At 36.4% G+C, this 18409-nt stretch overlaps 1 protein-coding gene across 1 annotated transcript in view; it reads left to right on the top strand.

Annotated features, from left to right (window-relative positions):
• The window catches only part of CFAP36 (cilia and flagella associated protein 36), a 29071-nt gene that overhangs the window by 6466 nt on the left and 4196 nt on the right, over window positions 1-18409 (top strand). Inside the window, exons 4-7 of the mRNA XM_027620736.2 lie at window positions 10460-10574; window positions 14235-14322; window positions 16001-16052; window positions 18205-18307. Of these exons, the coding sequence (XP_027476537.1) occupies window positions 10460-10574; window positions 14235-14322; window positions 16001-16052; window positions 18205-18307 (358 nt within the window). The remainder of the gene's footprint in view (window positions 1-10459; window positions 10575-14234; window positions 14323-16000; window positions 16053-18204; window positions 18308-18409) is intronic.

Genomic DNA, 18409 nt, shown 5'->3' with positions numbered 1-18409 from the left:
GTAAATAAATATCTGATTTTATTAGTTAATAATGCTATACAGTGGAAGTTATTTTACAATTCACCAGTAGCTTTTATTCTATATGCACCATAAGTTTAGTTTAAGGACAATAACAGGCATTATTTTCTTCTCCTTTTTAGGTGGGCAGGAATAATTTGAAAACTATTAACTAATATTTAGGTTTCTTTTAAGATGTTGATATTTGTTTTTATTTTCCTTGTTTTTCAGGAATATTTTCTGCTTTGGTGAATATTTGTCAACCTCTTAATTAAGTCATTGTGAATGAGCCTGAATTACTTTGTGAATAAAGATGTTCATGCTAATAGCAGACATATCCACCTTTTGTTTTCATTATTCGGATAACTTTAAATTGAATGAAGATGTTCAGAATTTTAAAATATTGCTTTCAGATCAAGAGTAACACATCTTTCTTTTTTGTTCTGTCATACAACACCTTTTGATTTATTTGGAATTGATTGGTAATAAGGTCTTGCTATGTACAAGGAGGCAAGGCTTTTGATACAGACAGACCTAGATTTGAGTCCTAGAGCTTTCATTTACTAGCTGTAAGATTGTTGTGCTGTTTTCCTTTCTTATCCATTCTGATTCTCAGTTTCCACATCTGTAAAATCTGGATAGTATCTACTTTGAAAGGTTTTTGCAAAATTTAAGAGATAATGATCATAAAGCACTTAGCACAATACCTGACATTTATAAGGTAGTCTATAAATGGAAACACCTCCTAATTAATACTAGCTATTTTGGTGGTTGATTAGCAGTGTGCTAATTAGGCCAGGGTCATTCGTTCAATCCCCATGTGGACTAGTTAGCTGTATTCTCTTCTGGAGCAAACACTTAGCATCAGATACTAAATAGCAAAATGACTGAATCAGCACAAGGCCATCATCATTACCAGAAAACCAGCTTAAAGCTATTTTATTTAGTGCTTTGCAGCAATGATCTAGTCTTTCTACAGAAAGATCAGAATGCTGATTCCATTATGCCAATATAGGGTGCCTAAGAATTAACTCAAGGAACCAGCTGCTTGCCCTGGGTTATTGAGGAGGTAATTTTTATTTTGTTTTGGTTTGCTGGTTTGGTTTTGATTGTTTAAACCAGCTCCCATTGAATTATACTGCTAAAGCCCACTTAACAAAATTATTTTCACCTGGTCTGGTCATAATTCTACCTAGGCCACTGCCCCTGCCATACTCTGTTTATCGAAGTTAGCAGGAATAGCAAGGAGTGCACCAGATGAAGAATTCTAGTTTAAGACAACAACAACCAAAAACCTGTAAGAGCATGTTTTTCTGTTGAATCTGTGATTTCTTAAAACATGCTCATGAATTAACTGTTCAGAAAATATGGTAACTCTAATAACTACTGAGATATTTATTATTTCAGTCATCTTCAGTTGAATTTTGTAATTTTGTGGTATTTTCCAACTGAAGTAGGCAAAAATGACTTCCTTCATTGTGACTTGGATTTTTTTTTGTTGAGGAGAGTTCATCATTGATTTCTGTATACTGTATTGCAAAAGACTTCTATATGGCAAGAGACAAGCAGTATTTTTTGCTTTTGTTTCTTGATTTGCTTTGACTTTTATAACAAAAATTAACATTTTCAGAAACATTTGTGTTATGATAGTGATTTGGCAAAATTAGGCTGTTTTTCCAATAATTTGTATCATTGAAAAGATTACATATGTGGTGTAACTTTCATTTTCTAAAAATACACCCAGGGTAATTAACAATATTTTGTGTGAGTACTAGTAAGATTTAAAAAAATTAATAAGCTTTATTTTTTAAAAATAGTTTATTTCTTTATTTATTAGAGAGAGAGTGCGGGAGTGAGAGAGCTGGGGAGGGGGCAGGGGAATCTCAAGCCGACTCCATGCTGAGCTGGAGCCTGACATGGGGCTCCACACAGAGCTCGATTTCACGACCCTGAGCTCATGACCTGAGCTGAAATCAAGAGCTGGACGCTTTACCGACTGAGCCTCACAGGCACCCTAGTAGGCTTTTATCTTTAGAGCCGTTTTAGGTTTACAGAAAATTGAGCAGAGAGTACAGTGTCCCTTATATTAACATCTTTCATTAGTGTGGTATATTTGTTTAAATTGATGAGTCAGCATTGAAACATTATTATTAACTATTGTCCACAGTTGATATTAAGGTTTACTCTTTGTGTTCTACAGTTCTGTGGATTTATACACAATGTCATATATCCACCATTACAGCATCTTACAAAATAGTTTTACTGTCTTAAAAATCCCCCTGTCTCCCACATGTTTATCCTTTCCATCCTTGCTCCTCGCAACCACTGTCTTTTACTGGTTCTCTAGTGTTGCCTTTTTCAGAATGTCATATAATGGGATCATATAGCATATACCTTTTCAGACTGGCTTCTTTTGCTAAGCAATATGAATTTAAGGTTCTTTCATGTTTTTTTGTTGTTTGACAGTTCATTTCTTTTTATTGCTGAGTAACATTCCATTATATGGATATACCACAGTTTATCTGTTTACCTTTTGAAGGACATTTTGATGTCTTCCAGTCTTTGGTAATTATGAAAAGGCTGCTACAGATATTCATATTTAGGCTTTTGTGTGGACATAAGGTTTTCAACTAATTTGGGCAATTAATACCTAGGAGCAAGATAGCTGGATCATACAGTAAGATTAAGTTTAGCTTTGTAAGAAATTGCCAAAGTCTCTTCTAAAGTAGTTGTACCATTTTGAATCTTCACCGGCAATGAATGGGAGTTCCTGTTGCTCCACATCTTCGGCAGCGCTTGGTATAGTCAGTTTTTTACAGTTTAGCCATTCTAATTAGGGGTGTAGTGGTTTACTTTTGCCCATTTTAAAATTGAGTTGTTTTCTAGTAGTTGAGTTGTAAGAGTTTTCTGTATACAATTTTTGATACAAGTCTTCTTTATCAGATATGTGTTTTGCAAATATTTCACAAAATTTTCTTCTGTGGCTTGTCTTCCTTTTCTAACAGCGTCTTTCACAGAGTAGAAGTTTTTCCTTTTTTTTTTTTTAAATTTTAATGAAGTCTGTGATTTATCAGCTTTCTTTCATGGATTATGCTTTTGGTGTTGTATCTTCAGAAGTCATTGCCAAACCCAGGGTTATCCAGATTTTCTCTATGCCATCTTCTAGAATTTTTATGGTTTTGTTTTTTAAAACATTTAAGTCTATGTTCCGTTTTGAGTTAATTTTTGTGAAAGGTATAAATTCAGTATTTAGATTCATTTTTTTTGTATGTAGATATCCAGTTCTTGTAGCATCATTTGCGGGAAAGATTATCTTTTCTCCATTGGATTGCCTTTGTTTCTTTGTCAAAGATCAGTTGACTATGTTTGTGTTGGTCTATTTTCAGGTTCTTTCCGTTCCATTAATCTATTTGTCTACTCTTTCAGCAATACCATAGTGTCTCTTGATTATTGTAGTTTATAGTAAGTCTTGAAATCAGGTAGCGTCAGTCCTCTGACAGTTCTTTTTCAATATTATGTGGCTATTCTGGGACTTTTGATCTTTTCATATAAATTTTAAAATCAGTTTGTTGATGCCTACAAAATAATTTGCTGGATTCTGTTTGGGTTGCATAAATCCACAGATCAAATTAGGAAGAATTGACATGTTAGCAATGTTGAGTCTTTTTATCTATGAAAGAATATCTCTCCATTTATTTACATTACCTTTGATTTCATTCATTGGAGTTTTTTAGTTTTCCTTATATAGATCTTCTGTGTATTTTGTTAGATTTATTCCTAAGTACTTTCTTTTATTGTGGAGCTAATGTAAATTGTATTGTGTTTTTTATTTCATTTTCCCACTACTCATTGCCAGTATATAGGAGACTCGGTATAGTAACCTTGTATCCTGCAGCCCTGCTATAATTACTTATTAGTTCCAGGAGTTTATTTAAACTGATTCTTTGGGATTGTCTACAGACAGTCCTGTCATCTGTGAAGAAAAACTGTTTTATTTCTTCCTTCCTAATCTTTGTACCTTTAATTTCCTTTTCTTTAATGCATTAGCTAGGACTTCCAGTATAATGTGGAGTGAGAGTGGTGGGAGGGAACTCGTTTCTGATCTTAATAGGAAAGCATCTAGTTTTTCACCATTAAGTAAAATGTTAGCTGTCAGTTTTTTTTATAGATGTTCTTTATCAGGTTAAGGAAATTCCTCTCTTTTCCTCATTTGCTGAGAGTTTTATCATGAATGGATGTTGGATTTTGTCAAATGCTTTTTCTGTATCTATTGATATGATCATATGATTTTTCTTTTTTGCCTCTTGGTGTGATTGATGGATTATATTAATTAACTTTTGGGTGTTGAACCAACCTTGCATAACTAGAATAAATCCCACTTGGTCATGGTGTATAATTCTTTTTATACATTTTTGGTTTCGATCTGCTAATATTTTGTTGAGTATTTTTGTATCTCTGTTCATGAGAGAGATTGTTCTTTCTTGTAGCGTCTTTGTCTAGTTTTGGTATTAGTGTAATGCTGGCTACATAAAATAAGTTAGGGAGTTCTCCCTCTGCTTCTACTTTCAGGAAGAGATTATGAAGAATTGGTATATTTTTTTTTTGAGGATTCTTATCTAAGGGCAAGTTTTCATATGCATGTTCAAATACATGTAAATCTTAACCTGAATCAGGCAGAGAGAGTTGGTGAGACAATAGCATGGATACTGAGTAAATTATATATAGAAGAGATAGTGGATTTCAAAGTCATACTTTTTTTCTCCTTAATAATTTAAATCAGTGAAAAAACTTCACATCAGTTCTGTAGGTTATGCTATTTAACTTTGGCAAATAAATACGTAATCATTATTCTTTTGAGAAATAATATGAATCTATAACTTTTCTTTAAAGTTTTGTCTTTTTTTTGGTGGAGAATTGTATAATATCTTCATTAAATATTGGGTAGAATTAACCAGGGGACCCAGCTAGGCCTGGTGCTTTCTGTTTTGGAAGGTTATTAATTATTGATTCCTTCTCTTTAATAGATATAGATAGAATATTCCTATCTATTTATTACCTTATTCAGATTGTCTGTTTCTTCTTGTGTGAGTTTGGCACATTGTGTTTTTCAAGGAATCGGTCCATTTCATCTAGGTTATAAAATTTGTGGACATAGAGTTGTCAATATATATATATTTTTAAAGATTTTATTTATTTGACACAGAGAGCACAAGCAGAGGGAGAGAGAGGGAGAAGCAGGCTCCCTGCTGAGCAAGGAGCCCAATGTGGGACTCAATCCCAGGACCCCAGGATCATGACCCGGCCCGAAGACAGCCGCTTAACCGACTGAGCCACCCAGGTGTCCCGAGTTGTCAGTATTTCTACATTATCCTTTTAATGTCTCTGGGATCTGTAACGATGCACCCTCTTTCATTCCTGATATTAGTAATTTGTGTCTTTTCTCTCTTTGTTTCGTAGTTAACCTGGCTAGAGGTTTTTCAGTTTTATTGATATTTTTGAAGAATCAACTTTTAGTTTTGTTGATTTTCTATTTTAAATTTAATTGATTTCTTCTCTAATTCCTACTGTTTTTTTCCTGTGCTTACTTTGGATTTAATTTATTCTTCATTTTGTCGTTCCTGAGGTGATAGCTTAGATTACTGATGTTAGATATTTCTTCTTTTTAAATATATGCTTTTTAAAAAATTTACTTATTTGTCAGAGAGAGAGAGAGAGAGAGAGAGAGCACAAGCAGGCGGAGTGGCAGGCAGAGGGAGAAGCAGGCTCCCCACTGAGCAGGGAGCCCGATGTGGGACTCGATCCCAGGACACTGGGATCATGACCTGCGCCAAAGGCAGACGCTTAACCAACTGAGCCACCCAGGCGTCCCTTAAATATATGCTTTTAATGCCATAAATTTCTCCTGAGCACTACTTTTGCTGCACCCCACAAATTTCAATAAGTTTATTCATTTAGTCAGAAATATTTTAGAAATTTCTCTTTCAAAAAAGATTTCTCTTAAGACTACAGTTGACCTTTGAACAACACAGGTTTGAACTGTGTTGGTGTTGGTTCACTTCTACACAGATTTTTTTTTTTTTTTATAAATACAGAACAGTACTATAAATGTATTTTCTCTTCCTTATGATTTCCTTTTTTTAAAATTTTAATTCCAATATAGTTAACATATAGTGTTATATTAGTTTTAGGTGTACAATATAGTGACTCAGCAATTCTATACATTCTCAGTGCTCATCATGATAAGTGTACTCTTAATCCCCTTCACCTATTTCATCCTCCCGCACCCACCTCCCCTCTGGTAACCATCAGTTTATTCTCTGTAGTTAAGAGTCTGTTTTTTGGTTTGTCTCTTTTTTTTCCCTTTGTTCGTTTGTTTTGTTTCTTAAATTCCACATATGAGTGAGATCATATGGTATTTGTCTTTCTCTGACTGGCTTATTTCACTTCACATTATACCTTCTAGATCCATCCATATTGTTGCAAATGGCAAGATTTCATTCTTTTTTATGACTGAATAATATTGCATTGTATCTATAAACCACCTGTTCTTTATCCACTAATCTATCATTGTGTACTTGGGCTGCTTCCATAATTTGGCTATTGTAAATAATGCTGTAATAAACATAGCGGTACATATATCTTTTTGAGTTAGTGTTTTTGTATTCTTTGAGTAAATACCCAGTAGTGGGATTACTGGGTCCTATAATATTTCTATCTTTAATTTTTTGAGGAACCTCCATACTATTTTCCACAGTGGCTGCACTAGTTTGCATTTCTACCAAGAGCACAGGAGGGTTCCTTTTTCTCTAGATCCTCGCCAACATTTGTTTCTTTTGTTTTTAATTTTAGCCATTCTGACAGGTATGTGGTGATGGCTCATAGTGGTTTTGATTTGCATTTTCCTGATGATGAGTGACATTGAGCATCTTTTCGTGGGTCTGTTGGCCACTCCGTATGTCTTTTGAGAAATGTCTGTTCATGTCTTCTGTCCATTTTTAATTGGATGATTTGTTTTTTGGTGTTGTGTAAGTTCTTTGTATATTTTGGATACTGACCCTTTATCGGATATGTCCTTTGCAAATATCTTCTCCCATTCAGGAGGTTGCCTTTAGTTTCCTTATGATTTTCATAATAACATTTTCTCTCCTGTAGCTTATTGTAAGAATGCAGTATATAATAAATATAACATATGCAATATGTGTTAATGGACGGTTTATGTAATTGGTAAGGCTTCTGGCTATCAGTAGGCTATTAGTAGTTAAATTTGGGGGAGTCAAGAGTTATACGCAGATATTTGACTGCATAGGGGTCAGTGCCCCTAAGCCCCACATTGTTCAAGGGTCAACTGTATTTCATTACTCACGTGTTTATTTAGAAGTACATTATTTAATCTCCAATTATTTTAGGTTTTTCCAGCTATCATTCTGCTATTGATTTCTAGTTTAATTCCATTTTGGTCTGAGAGGATACTTTGTATGATTCCTATTCTTTTAAATTTATTAAAATGTGTTTTATGGCCTAGAATGTAGTCTGTTTGGGTGAATTTTTCATGTGTACGTGAGAAGAATGTGTATTTTTCTGTTTTTGGAAAAATATCAATTTGATCCAGTTGACTGAAGGTGCTGTTCAGTTCAACTATGTCCTTTCTGATTTTCTGCCTGCTGGATCTGTCCATTACTGATAGAGGGTATTGAAGTCTCCAACTATAATTGTGAATTCATCTGTTTCTCTTGGTAGTTCGGTCTATTAATGGAGTAGTGTAAGGACATGAAATCACTTCTACCTTTCAAAACTATGGTATGAGGAACTCTAAGCAGAGATAATAATAGGGTAACCTTAGACTAAGAATGAATATATTTGAATATCTTGTAAACTCATGTATGTCAGATTCCTAAATACTCAGTGTTCATTTTTTTGTTAATATGCTCTTCTCAAACATAGATACCATCACATTTACCTTACTTCATAGTCTTCTGTCAAAGTAGTTTGGCATTTCAATCAATTTAATGGATACCTAAGATTATTGTTGTTTTTAAAGTACTTGCCAGTTTTTTGAAGTAACTCTTGTATTTAGTTCCCCTTAGTGCCTTTATTGGAAGCTCTCATCCATTTCCTTGAACCAGAAGAATCCCATTGCTATAAAGTTGTTAGGTTTATTAGTGCATCATTTTGATATTTAACCAGCCTCAACAGGACCAAAACAATTACTTTTATAGGTACTTTTCAGTTTAAAAAGTGCTTTCTCTTCTTATTTAATTCCAACACCCAGCCAGAAAGTTATTATTATATTTCTTTCATGCTAAAATGCAAATTTTTCATATCATAATACCTCTGAAATGAGAATGTATTTTACACTAAATGACATGTTATCATTTAATTGGCAGAATTTTTTTTTCTTTTCTAGTTGGTACAAGAAGTAAAGGCTTATTTTACTAATCTGGAGTCTTAGATTCAACCAAATACTGTATTACTATTATTATTATAGTACCAATTTGCAGATGAAGAAACTGAAGCTCGGAGGACTAAATGACATGCCCAGAGTCACACAGCTGGTACATGGTTAAGCTGGGAATGGCTTTTGGTATCAAGGGCTCATTTTCTTCCAGTGTGTCAACGGTTCTGGAGCTTTAATGTTACAAGAATTATCTGTGGAAATACACGGGCACCCAACCCGCTAGTATATGTGCTGCTGTAACGAGCATGGCACCCATCCTCTAGAAATTTAGATTCATTATGTTTAGGGCACGGCTTAGGAATATGCATTTCTTAGATGCATCAAGGTGCACTTTTAAGTATCATCTCAAACTTTGACTTGCTGTTAGAAGCTCCAGTTGGTACATTGCTATTAATAGCATTGCCCTTCAAGTGTTTATTATTGATGAGGATAAAGTTCCTTAGTGTCACTAATAAGAAGTCTAGGATTGCAGTACCATCAGGGAAAGGAAAACAGAACTCAAAGAAGTCTAGGAAGCCCCAGAACAAAGTTACGTGGGGGCGTAATCCCATAAAGGTGTCTTGGCAGACATCACTAATCTATCACGGAGACTGGCCACAAGTATTTTCAATACTGAGCTTTGGGCCTCAACTTTCAGTCAAGCCTATCTGCTACGCCCTGCTGTGGGTCTTTTGAACAGTGTATGTGAATTTAAAGGGAATAAACTTTCCATCTTTTTTTTTCTACAGTTGACTCTTCATAAATGTCACAGAGAGCTGCTTTTGCGTTTTGTTTTGCTTTGCTCTATACTGCGGTTGTCTAGGGTGTGAGCTGGTTGCTTGGGGAGGGCTCCTTCCTCTTTGCATAGAGCTCTTTGATAGAGCTTTTGTTGATGTGTCTGACATTGCTGCAGCCTGCCTGGTGAACAATAGCACACCCTTGGTTGCCTCTGCATGATTTTGTGTGCTCAGCTTTTACATTAATATCATGTAAAGCTTGAAATAAGATTTTAGTCAGGTGCATAAAATTTGAGTGCTTTCTTCTGGGTTTTCACACATTGCAAATCTTATTCTACTTATTATTAATTAGCTTGGGAATTGGTTTGCTCTTTAATACAGCAAATAGCTCCCTGAAGTTAAGGAAGTGTTAATTTGGGTACTCCAGGGTAGACAAGTCTTCATTTTTTCCCCTTAATTTAGCACATTTTTGTTTCATCCAGAAAATGATTTCATATCATAATTTCTAACTTACCTCTTATATGAAACTTCTACATACAGGACAGTTGTGTTCTCACATTACTAATATCTCATTACACTTATTTTCCAGACTCCATTTTTTTGCATTTACTTTTATTCAACTTGGTACTTTTATTAATTAAGGGATAATTTCGTAGTTACCGATTTATTATTCACAGTAAATTTCAGGTGATAGAAATAAAACCCATAGATATCATTATTTTGGCTGCAAAACAAATCCAGATACTGAAGTGGTAACCTTAAAAAAGTAAGCCTAATTTCTGTGTTGTTTTTCAGAGTTACTCAGCACTGGCTTATTTGGAAAATACATCACCATTGTCAGCCTTAGCTTCTTGGAGGCCTTGGGGTTGGGAGAGTCAACCTTACCTTAAAGGCTTTTAGAATCTTAAAATTTTCCATTTGAGTCATCTGACCATAAATAATAATACAGCATTCTTGAATTAATACAAATGATTGGCCATAGAAATTATCTGAGTGTGTGGAAATAGTTTTAAAACTTGAGTCTTTGTTTAGGGGTGCCTGGGTGGCTCAGTCGTTAAGCATCTGCCTTCAGCTCAGGTCATGATCCTAGGGTTGTGGGATTGAGCCCCGCATTGGGCTCTCTGCTCCATGGGAAGCCCGCTTCTCCCTCCCCCACTCCCCCTGCTTGTATTACCTCTCTCACTGTCTCTCTCAATGTCAAATAAATAAATAAAATCCTAAAAAGACAAAAAACAAAAAACAAAAAAAACCAACTCGAATCTTCGTTTAACTTCCAGACTTCTTTCCATAGGCCATTTTGCAACCTGTGTTGGCAGCAGAAGATTTTACTATCTTTAAAGCAATGATGGTCCAGAAAAACATTGAAATGCAGCTGCAAGCCATTCGAATAATTCAAGAGAGAAATGGTAAAATGTTGAATTTAGAAATCTAATGGTTTTTTGTTTTGTTTTGTTTTGTTTTATTTTAGTTTTGACTGTTCTGATTCTATTATGGTATTAAATGTAGCTGCTTTGTACAAATGTATTTCAGGTTTGTTGACTGAAGAGATTCAACAATGTAAACTTTCCTGATCAGTTTGTGTTGGCTGTCTCAAAGAAAGCAGACCAGAATTTGATTTAATGATGTTTTAGGTTGATTTTTCTTCCGAGTCATTTTATTTATGAAATTCAGTATTTTTGAATTGTCACAGTTTTAGTTACTGTTGAGAGAAGGTTACTTGTCTTTTCCTTCTGGCTTATCATTGTTAGGACCTTTGTAGGAGACAGGGGCTCTCCAGCGTTAGTGAGCTTTGGAAGTAGTCGGAGGGCTGTTGAAACACGTATGGTTGTTTCTCTCTTCTATTCAGCAGGTCTGGGGTGGGACCGAATGCTTTGCATTTTTAACAAGTTCCCAGGTGATGCTGCTGGTCCTGGGACCAAACTGAGAACTGTTCTAGGGTAATGGGCAGGTATGATTGCACTACCATCAGAAAAAGGAAAACAGAACTCAAAGCCCTAGTAGTTCTCTTTAGTTAATCTGTTTCCTGACTCTCTTGTCTAATTTCAGTTTGTCCCTAGATCTTCCTGCTTTTGTTCCCTTCTTGTGTATTTGAATTGCATTTGACATCTTGACTCAACACATCTGAGTTTCTAACCATACTTCTTATTGTACTATCTCCTTTTCAGTCCAGATTCAATCCAGATTCTTACCTCCTTTCAGATTTCTGGCTCTAGTAACCTACCTTAATACTTATGTGTTCCTTTGCTCAATTAACTGCACTGATAATCTTGACCATACCTATATACTCTTTAAAGGTTTGGCAGCAGGACCTTTTTAAAAATTGTTTCTTGAAGATGTGAGAGCTATAGTTCAGTTGTACTGTTTGCTTTTAAGGGTCTGGAACATGCAACAAGAGGCTTCTGTTGTTGCAGGGCAAACATTGCAGTGTTGCAGGGCCCTTGTGGATTCTCCTCTCATTAGTATGATGAGAGTAGAGACTGTCTCTGAGAGCCCAACCACCACCATAACCATCCTGTAAAATCCTAGGATGCTTTTCACAGCAGGTGAGAGAGCTGATGTCTCTGAGTAGGAGATAACATCACCCTAACCCTGAACGATGGATGACACTGTGCTGTTACTTTGGTGTAAACAAGTTTGGAAAACAGTCTATTTGTCTTTCTACCATAGTATACTTTATAAAATCCTTTTCTCTAAATGTTCCTGAAATTATGCTTTATTCTGACCTATGGGTTAGAGGATGTGAATAATTATTTTATGCTATAGTTAAAATTGTTTTGGGGGGATTAAAGCATAACTAGTGAACTTGATATTGGCACTCCATATAGTTTTCATTTGGAATTTAACTGGAAACTCATTTAGATTTTAATATAAAGGGAACAAATACATATAGCGCTTGTATCAGCTGGATGCCTCAGGCTGTCATTAGCAGAAAAAACCTCAATGAAAATGTCCTAAGCAGTAAGAAACGATCCTCTCACAGAACAAGAAGTCCAGAGGAAGGAAGGAAGGAAGACAGTCCATGTTGGTTAAGTTAGTGATTCATTGATACTATCAAGAGCACAGACACTTTTCATCTTTATACTCTGCTATTCTCAGGGTCTTCTCTCCTGATTGCACTCTAGCTGCATTGGCTGAGACTCAACAACATCTCCTGAAGAAAAGGGGTATTTCTTCCTGTACATCTCTTTTTGTTAGCAAGACAAAACTTGCTTGGAAGCCCCCAGGAGCTTCCCTCTCAGGTCCGATTGGTCAGGATGGGGGTCACATGTTTTTCTTAAACCCTCTGGCAGGGGAAATGAGACCATTATCATGAATCACTCTCCTGTGGTGGGGTAGGGCTCAGCCTCTGAATACTTGGCTGCCTGATAATTAAACAAATCTGGCTTACATTAGTAAGGGAGGTTGAGGCAATGATGCGGAATAGAGCTGGTATCAAACCACTGGGTGGGACTGTTGGCTTACATTTAAATAAAATCTATTAGTTTGTGCCATAGCATTTTTAATATGTGCATTTAAGAATGTTGCTTAACTTAGATCCAGGAGTTAGTACCTGAGAGCAATGTTGATTGTACTCAAAACCACAGACCATTTGAAAATTGTCTTTGTGGTAAGAAAAATTCAAAGGCTCTCTGGATTCTTTGTTGTATTTTATCAAAGAATTTTTGGGAAATGCAAATCAGAGCATTATTTTGATGGTTTTGAAGTTTTGCATACTGTTGCATCATTCTTTCCTTAGTTCTTTTCATTTTCCTCAGAAATACTATCAGAGAATACTAATTGTATATCTTTTGACTGGAAAAAGTGCAAAAATGCACTTGATAGATGTCAGTTTTCTGGTTGTGATACCATACTATATTTTGCAAGATGTTACCATTGGGGGAAAACTGAATAAAGGGTGCATGCATAGCATCTCTCTGTATTATTTCTTACAACGGCATGTGAATCTGCAATTATCTCAAAATAAAAAGTTTAATTAAAAAAGGTATTTAAACATCAAGGGGATTAGAATAATAAAGGTACTTTAATTTAGAGCAGATCCAAAATCCCATAGTCATCTGTGGATAAAGAAATGGAAGGTAAAAATTAAGAGACATGCTGCTGATGTTGTGGGAATATACTAATTATAGATACGAATAGAACATTGATTACCAGTCTACCTGCTTCTTAGGAAGATGTAGGTAATAAAGTAAATTCAACCAATACTTAAAATTACTTGCCATGAATTATTATTTGCTTTGGGCTGAAGTTGGTATTGCCTTGGTTTATAGTTATTGGGCCAATATCTGGATAGAAGCTCCAAGGGCAGATTGTTTTATTCATCTTTATGTTCCCCCCGAGTGCTTAGCACTGTGCTTTTTCCCATATAGTAAGCAGGGCCCTTTTCAGTAGCATTTGCTGTAGTATGAATGAAGAGTATTAACATGCTGTTTAAATTAACAAAGTATTTTATATTTTGTTTTGTAATCTCTTTTCACACTTAAGGGATACTTCTGAGAGCATACGTTTTTTTTTTTTTTTAAGATTTTATTTATTTATTTGACAGAGAGAGAGACACAGCAAGAGAGGGAACACAAGCAGGGGGAGTGGGAGAGGGAGAAGCAGGCTTCCCGCTGAGCAGGGAGCCCGATGCGGGGCTCGATCCCAGGACCCTGGGATCATGACCTGAGCCGAAGGCAGACGCTTAACGACTGAGCCACCCAGGCGCCCCTGAGAGCATACTTTCATTATTAGGAGCTTAATGATTTCAGTGGTCTATCCTCAGTATATGATTAAGGGAGGTGATAGTTTATATTAACTAATTTTAATTGCTATATTATGGTTATTTTTAATGGGTAATGCAAATAATTACTAACAGAATTTGTAGGTAAAACTGTGGGGTTTGGGTAGGGCTGATTCTGTAAAACAAGAAAAAGTAAAAAGACCATAATTAGCAAGATAATAGCTTAGAACATTTAAGTGAAAGCCATTAACAAACTGATTTGTACTTCTTGATGAGTTAGAATAGTGAACAATAAATGTTTTCAGCTGAGTTCATATTCTTTTGTGTGGTCTTTGATTTTGAACAGGTGTATTACCTGACTGCCTAACAGATGGTTCTGATATGGTCAGTGACCTTGAACAGGAAGAGATGAAAATCCTGAGGGAAGTTCTTAGGTATCCTTCTTTAATTATCTTTTGAATGAATCATTAGTAATATTGTGACATGATCTGTATATGTTTTCTACCCTCAAAATATTATGAATTAGTGAAAAATAACTAAATTCTCTACTGAAAACAATAAAAATGATTTGTCATTGTATTTGTTTATAACTATGTATAACATTTTTTAATGGACACAAAAAATGATTTTCAAGTGCCTCATACCATATCAACCTAAATGGGAGGGGCTTCGTCCCCTTCCATCATGGGAACAGGAAACCAGCCAGTAGACCCAGCCTGGTGAGCAAGATACTCCATGGCTTCTGGACCTTGGTATTAGAGGTGGCTCATTCCAGGTGTGTCTGACAGCAGGAGGCTGGACATTCACACTCCAAGGACCAAATAGCTGACAGGGTGGCAGGTAACCTGTAAGGGAAAAGTGGACAGTGGGAAGTGCCCATCCCAGATGACTGTCTTGCCGGTCCCTTCCTTGCCCCAGTTACATGATTCTCAGCCAAATGCCTGGCATGGAGTGTGCAGGCCACTAAAGGAACATTTTTTTTCCCTTGGGCCTGTTGTCTCTTGACCCCTCTGGGAATTTCGGAAGGGAGCAGCAATTGCAGTGCCTCATTTTTAAATCTCCTTTGAGAATGTATAGGGTTAGGGCAGAAGGATACTTGCAGCCACTGTGTCACCTGCAGAATGGGGACTTGTCCTTTGGGAGCCCTTCCCTTCTCTTCAACTCTAACCATACACATGATCGTCTTCTAGCATCCTGTAGTTCTACCACTATCCACCTTGTCCTCAACTCCAAAGCAGAAGCGAGGACAGGGAAGGATGGTGATTAGGAGGATGGGTCTAGTGGGGGACTATGGCAAGAGCTCCATGACTTAGTACTTAATTCCAGGGGATTTGAGTGGTTTGTGGGGAGGGAGGCAGGTGTGCTGGTAAACCCAACCTCTTCCGGCCAGATCCTGTTTTGCACAGCAGGGGCAGATGGGAGCCTGAGACAACACAGAATGCTTTGAGTTTATAGGTGTGAAGAGTTAAGGATATTGTTAATAGGTTTAGAAGACTGGTAGTTTTGACTTGAACTGGTTGCTTCTGTTGGTTGATTAGTGGTCTGAAAATTAATCAGCCTTGTACTTTTAGATTTTATTTTTAAGGGCTTTTGAGGGGAATGTACTCTTTAAAGTAGTAGAGCTTAGTTAATGAATGAGAGTTGACTTGGCTGTTTTCCTAAATCAGAGGCCCTCAGTGAGCAGTTTACAACAACTGATAGGGCTTTGGCATAGTGATACCAGGAGAGCTTTGAGATCGCTCTGGTGGCACTGGAAAAACTAAAATGAGGGGAGAGATGGAGCTTATCACTTTAAAGTGAGAGATGAGATTTGCCATTCATATTTGGGTTTAGGATTTCAAATCTGTAGGTCTTTGTTCAGCTAGGGGTCATTCCCATTTCCAGAAGAAATGGGTGAACCTGTAGTTTGTGTTACTATATTATGCTTTATATGCCTATTATGTGTGTCTTTGTTGATTCTAAGCTGCTTTAAGAAAAGCCTGATTCTTTCCATCTTGGTTTCCAAGATTCCTTGCACATATTGTGAGCTTAGTTTGGCATTTGTTAGTTGGATATTTGTTCTTTGACCAAAAAAGAAAATTTACTTTTCTACCTTATTTTTGTATATTTCAGAAAATCAAAAGAGGAATATGACCAGGAGGAAGAAAGGAAGAGTAAAAAGCAGGTGCCCACAGAACATATTAATATAACAGAAGTATTTCATTGTTGTTATCCTTTTTTTTTTTTGAGATTTTATTTATTTATTGACAGAGACACAGCGAGAGAGGGAACAGAAGCAGGGGGAGTGGGAGAGGGAGAAGCAGGCTCCCCACTAAGCAGGGAGCCTGATGTGGGGCTCAGTCCCAGGACCCTGGGACCATGACCTGAGCTGAAGGCAGACACCCAACCATCTGAGCCACCCAAGTTCCCTTATCCTTTGTTTTTTAAGTAAACTTGCCCAATGTGGGGCTCAAACTCATGACCCTAAGACCAAGAGTCACATGCTCTACTGACTGAGCAGCCAGGTGCCCCTCATTGCTGTTATCTCTTAAGTTTACCCCTAGGATTTGCTGCTTATGTGGAACTACACAGTTCCTCAGAGTATCATATCTCTTGGCAATTCTAAGCATTTATATGTGACTTTATAACCATATTCACTTTATAACCCATGCAGCAACCTACCTTTTAAGTACCCCAAAACACTGAGATTAACTACAAAAAACTGTAATATCATTCATATTATGAGGGGTTCCTTATAAAAGTTCCCCTTAATTTTATGAATAAGAGACAATTAAGAATAATATTTTACTTTCTCCCTCCCTTTGATTCCTTTACTGTTTTGAAACAGCAACTGCAGTTACTCTTGAGGGTCCTCTGCAGACTTTAATGTTATCAGCCTGAAGCAGAATGAGTCAGTTATGGTATTCCCTGGCATACTGTTCTTCCATTAAGAACTATTTCCATAAAGTGCCTAATCTTTCCTAAGGATAAATTAAACATGTATCCGGCTGAGGTGAAGGAAGCTAATAATTATTCTTTCCTCTCCTCTGCTCTAGCTCCCTCTCTTCCTGTGTTTTCCCAAATCTCTCTGAAGGGAAAGGGAAACAATATAAACTGTCTCTCAATCACTCAAAAGTCGTTTTCCTTTTTTCCTTCAATCACTATGATACATACTTGTATCATGCACTGTTTTTGAAGAGCCTTATTTTACTGCAAGGTACCCCATGAAGAGCAGAAGAAATAGAGATGTTTTAGGATTAAGAGGTGATTTATGTATCTTTAAGTAAATCTCCTTTTAGGAAATGGAGGTGCATTTCATAGATGCTGCTATTTTTTAATGTAAGAGTATAGAACAGGGGCGCCTGGGTGGCTCAGTCGGTTAAGTGTCTGCCTTCGGCTCAGGTCATGGTCCCAGGGTCCTGGGATCGAGTCACACCCGCGTCGGGCTCCCTGCTCAGTGGGGAGCCTGCTTCTCCCTCTCCCTCTGCCTGCCACTCCCTCTGCTTGTGCTCTTTCTCTCTGACAAATAAATAAATAAAACCTTTTAAGAGTATGGAATAGAAAGCAGCTCAAAACTGCTATCAGAAGACATTAGTATTAACTCTCTGATTTATAAGCAAACTATATTTGGCTTCTTGAATAATACTATATTTTAGGGGCTATATGTATGGGTTTTTATTATAGAAATTTTCAAACACACAAGAGTAGAGCTGATCGTATGATAATGAATCTTCCTATGTCTTTTACCCAGCATATAGGGGCTTATGACATGAGTTACCTAATAAGCTACATGTGATTAGATTTTCCTCTGTTTTTAAGAAAAACAAATTATCAGTTTAGTTTTTTCCAAGATTTAAATGATTTATTTGGTTTAAATATACTATCCCATTTTAGAAATGGGAATAAACCCATTTGTGGCTTCTTCAGGCATACCATGGTAGTGGTATATAGATTATTTTAAGTGGAAAAGCACCTTATAATTCAGAGGATTTCTTTCTCTTATTAGAGTATTTTTGGTGTCTTCCTCAAGGTCAGATGAGTAGTAAAGGTGAAGCCTGGGTGTGAACCTAACTTCTTGCTAAGTCCAAAGTCCTAAACATACTAGTTAGTTAGTTATTCTTAGCAGTGCATGATTTGAAATGAGAATGTTTATCTACCTCAAAAAGTAAAAGATATAAAATGCTGGAAACATCTTAAAAACTTTGGAAAATCTCTTGTTCATTATTTATTTAGTAGACAATACTTTTTTTTAAAGTAACGTCTTTGGATCCCTTAAATAGTGAATCAGTCAAAATTAATCTAAAATTTTTTTTTAATTGTATTATGGATTCCTGAAGTTAGCAGAGGCTAAAACAGAAGAGCCTCCAGTGCATGCTAATGAAACTGCAAACATGAAGAATTCCCAAGGAGATGGTGAACATTTTGCACACCCACCCTCAGGTACTGAACTTTCTCTAACAAGATAGATAGATAAACATCATAAAGAGTGTGTACTTTCTCATACCTACTTAACCTTCAAAACCCCTGGGAGGCAGTGTTGAA

This window comes from Zalophus californianus, chromosome 8 (assembly GCF_009762305.2).
Source record: "Zalophus californianus isolate mZalCal1 chromosome 8, mZalCal1.pri.v2, whole genome shotgun sequence".
Classification (NCBI taxonomy): Eukaryota; Metazoa; Chordata; class Mammalia; order Carnivora; family Otariidae; genus Zalophus; species Zalophus californianus.
This window is presented reverse-complemented; position numbering and strand designations above follow the sequence as displayed.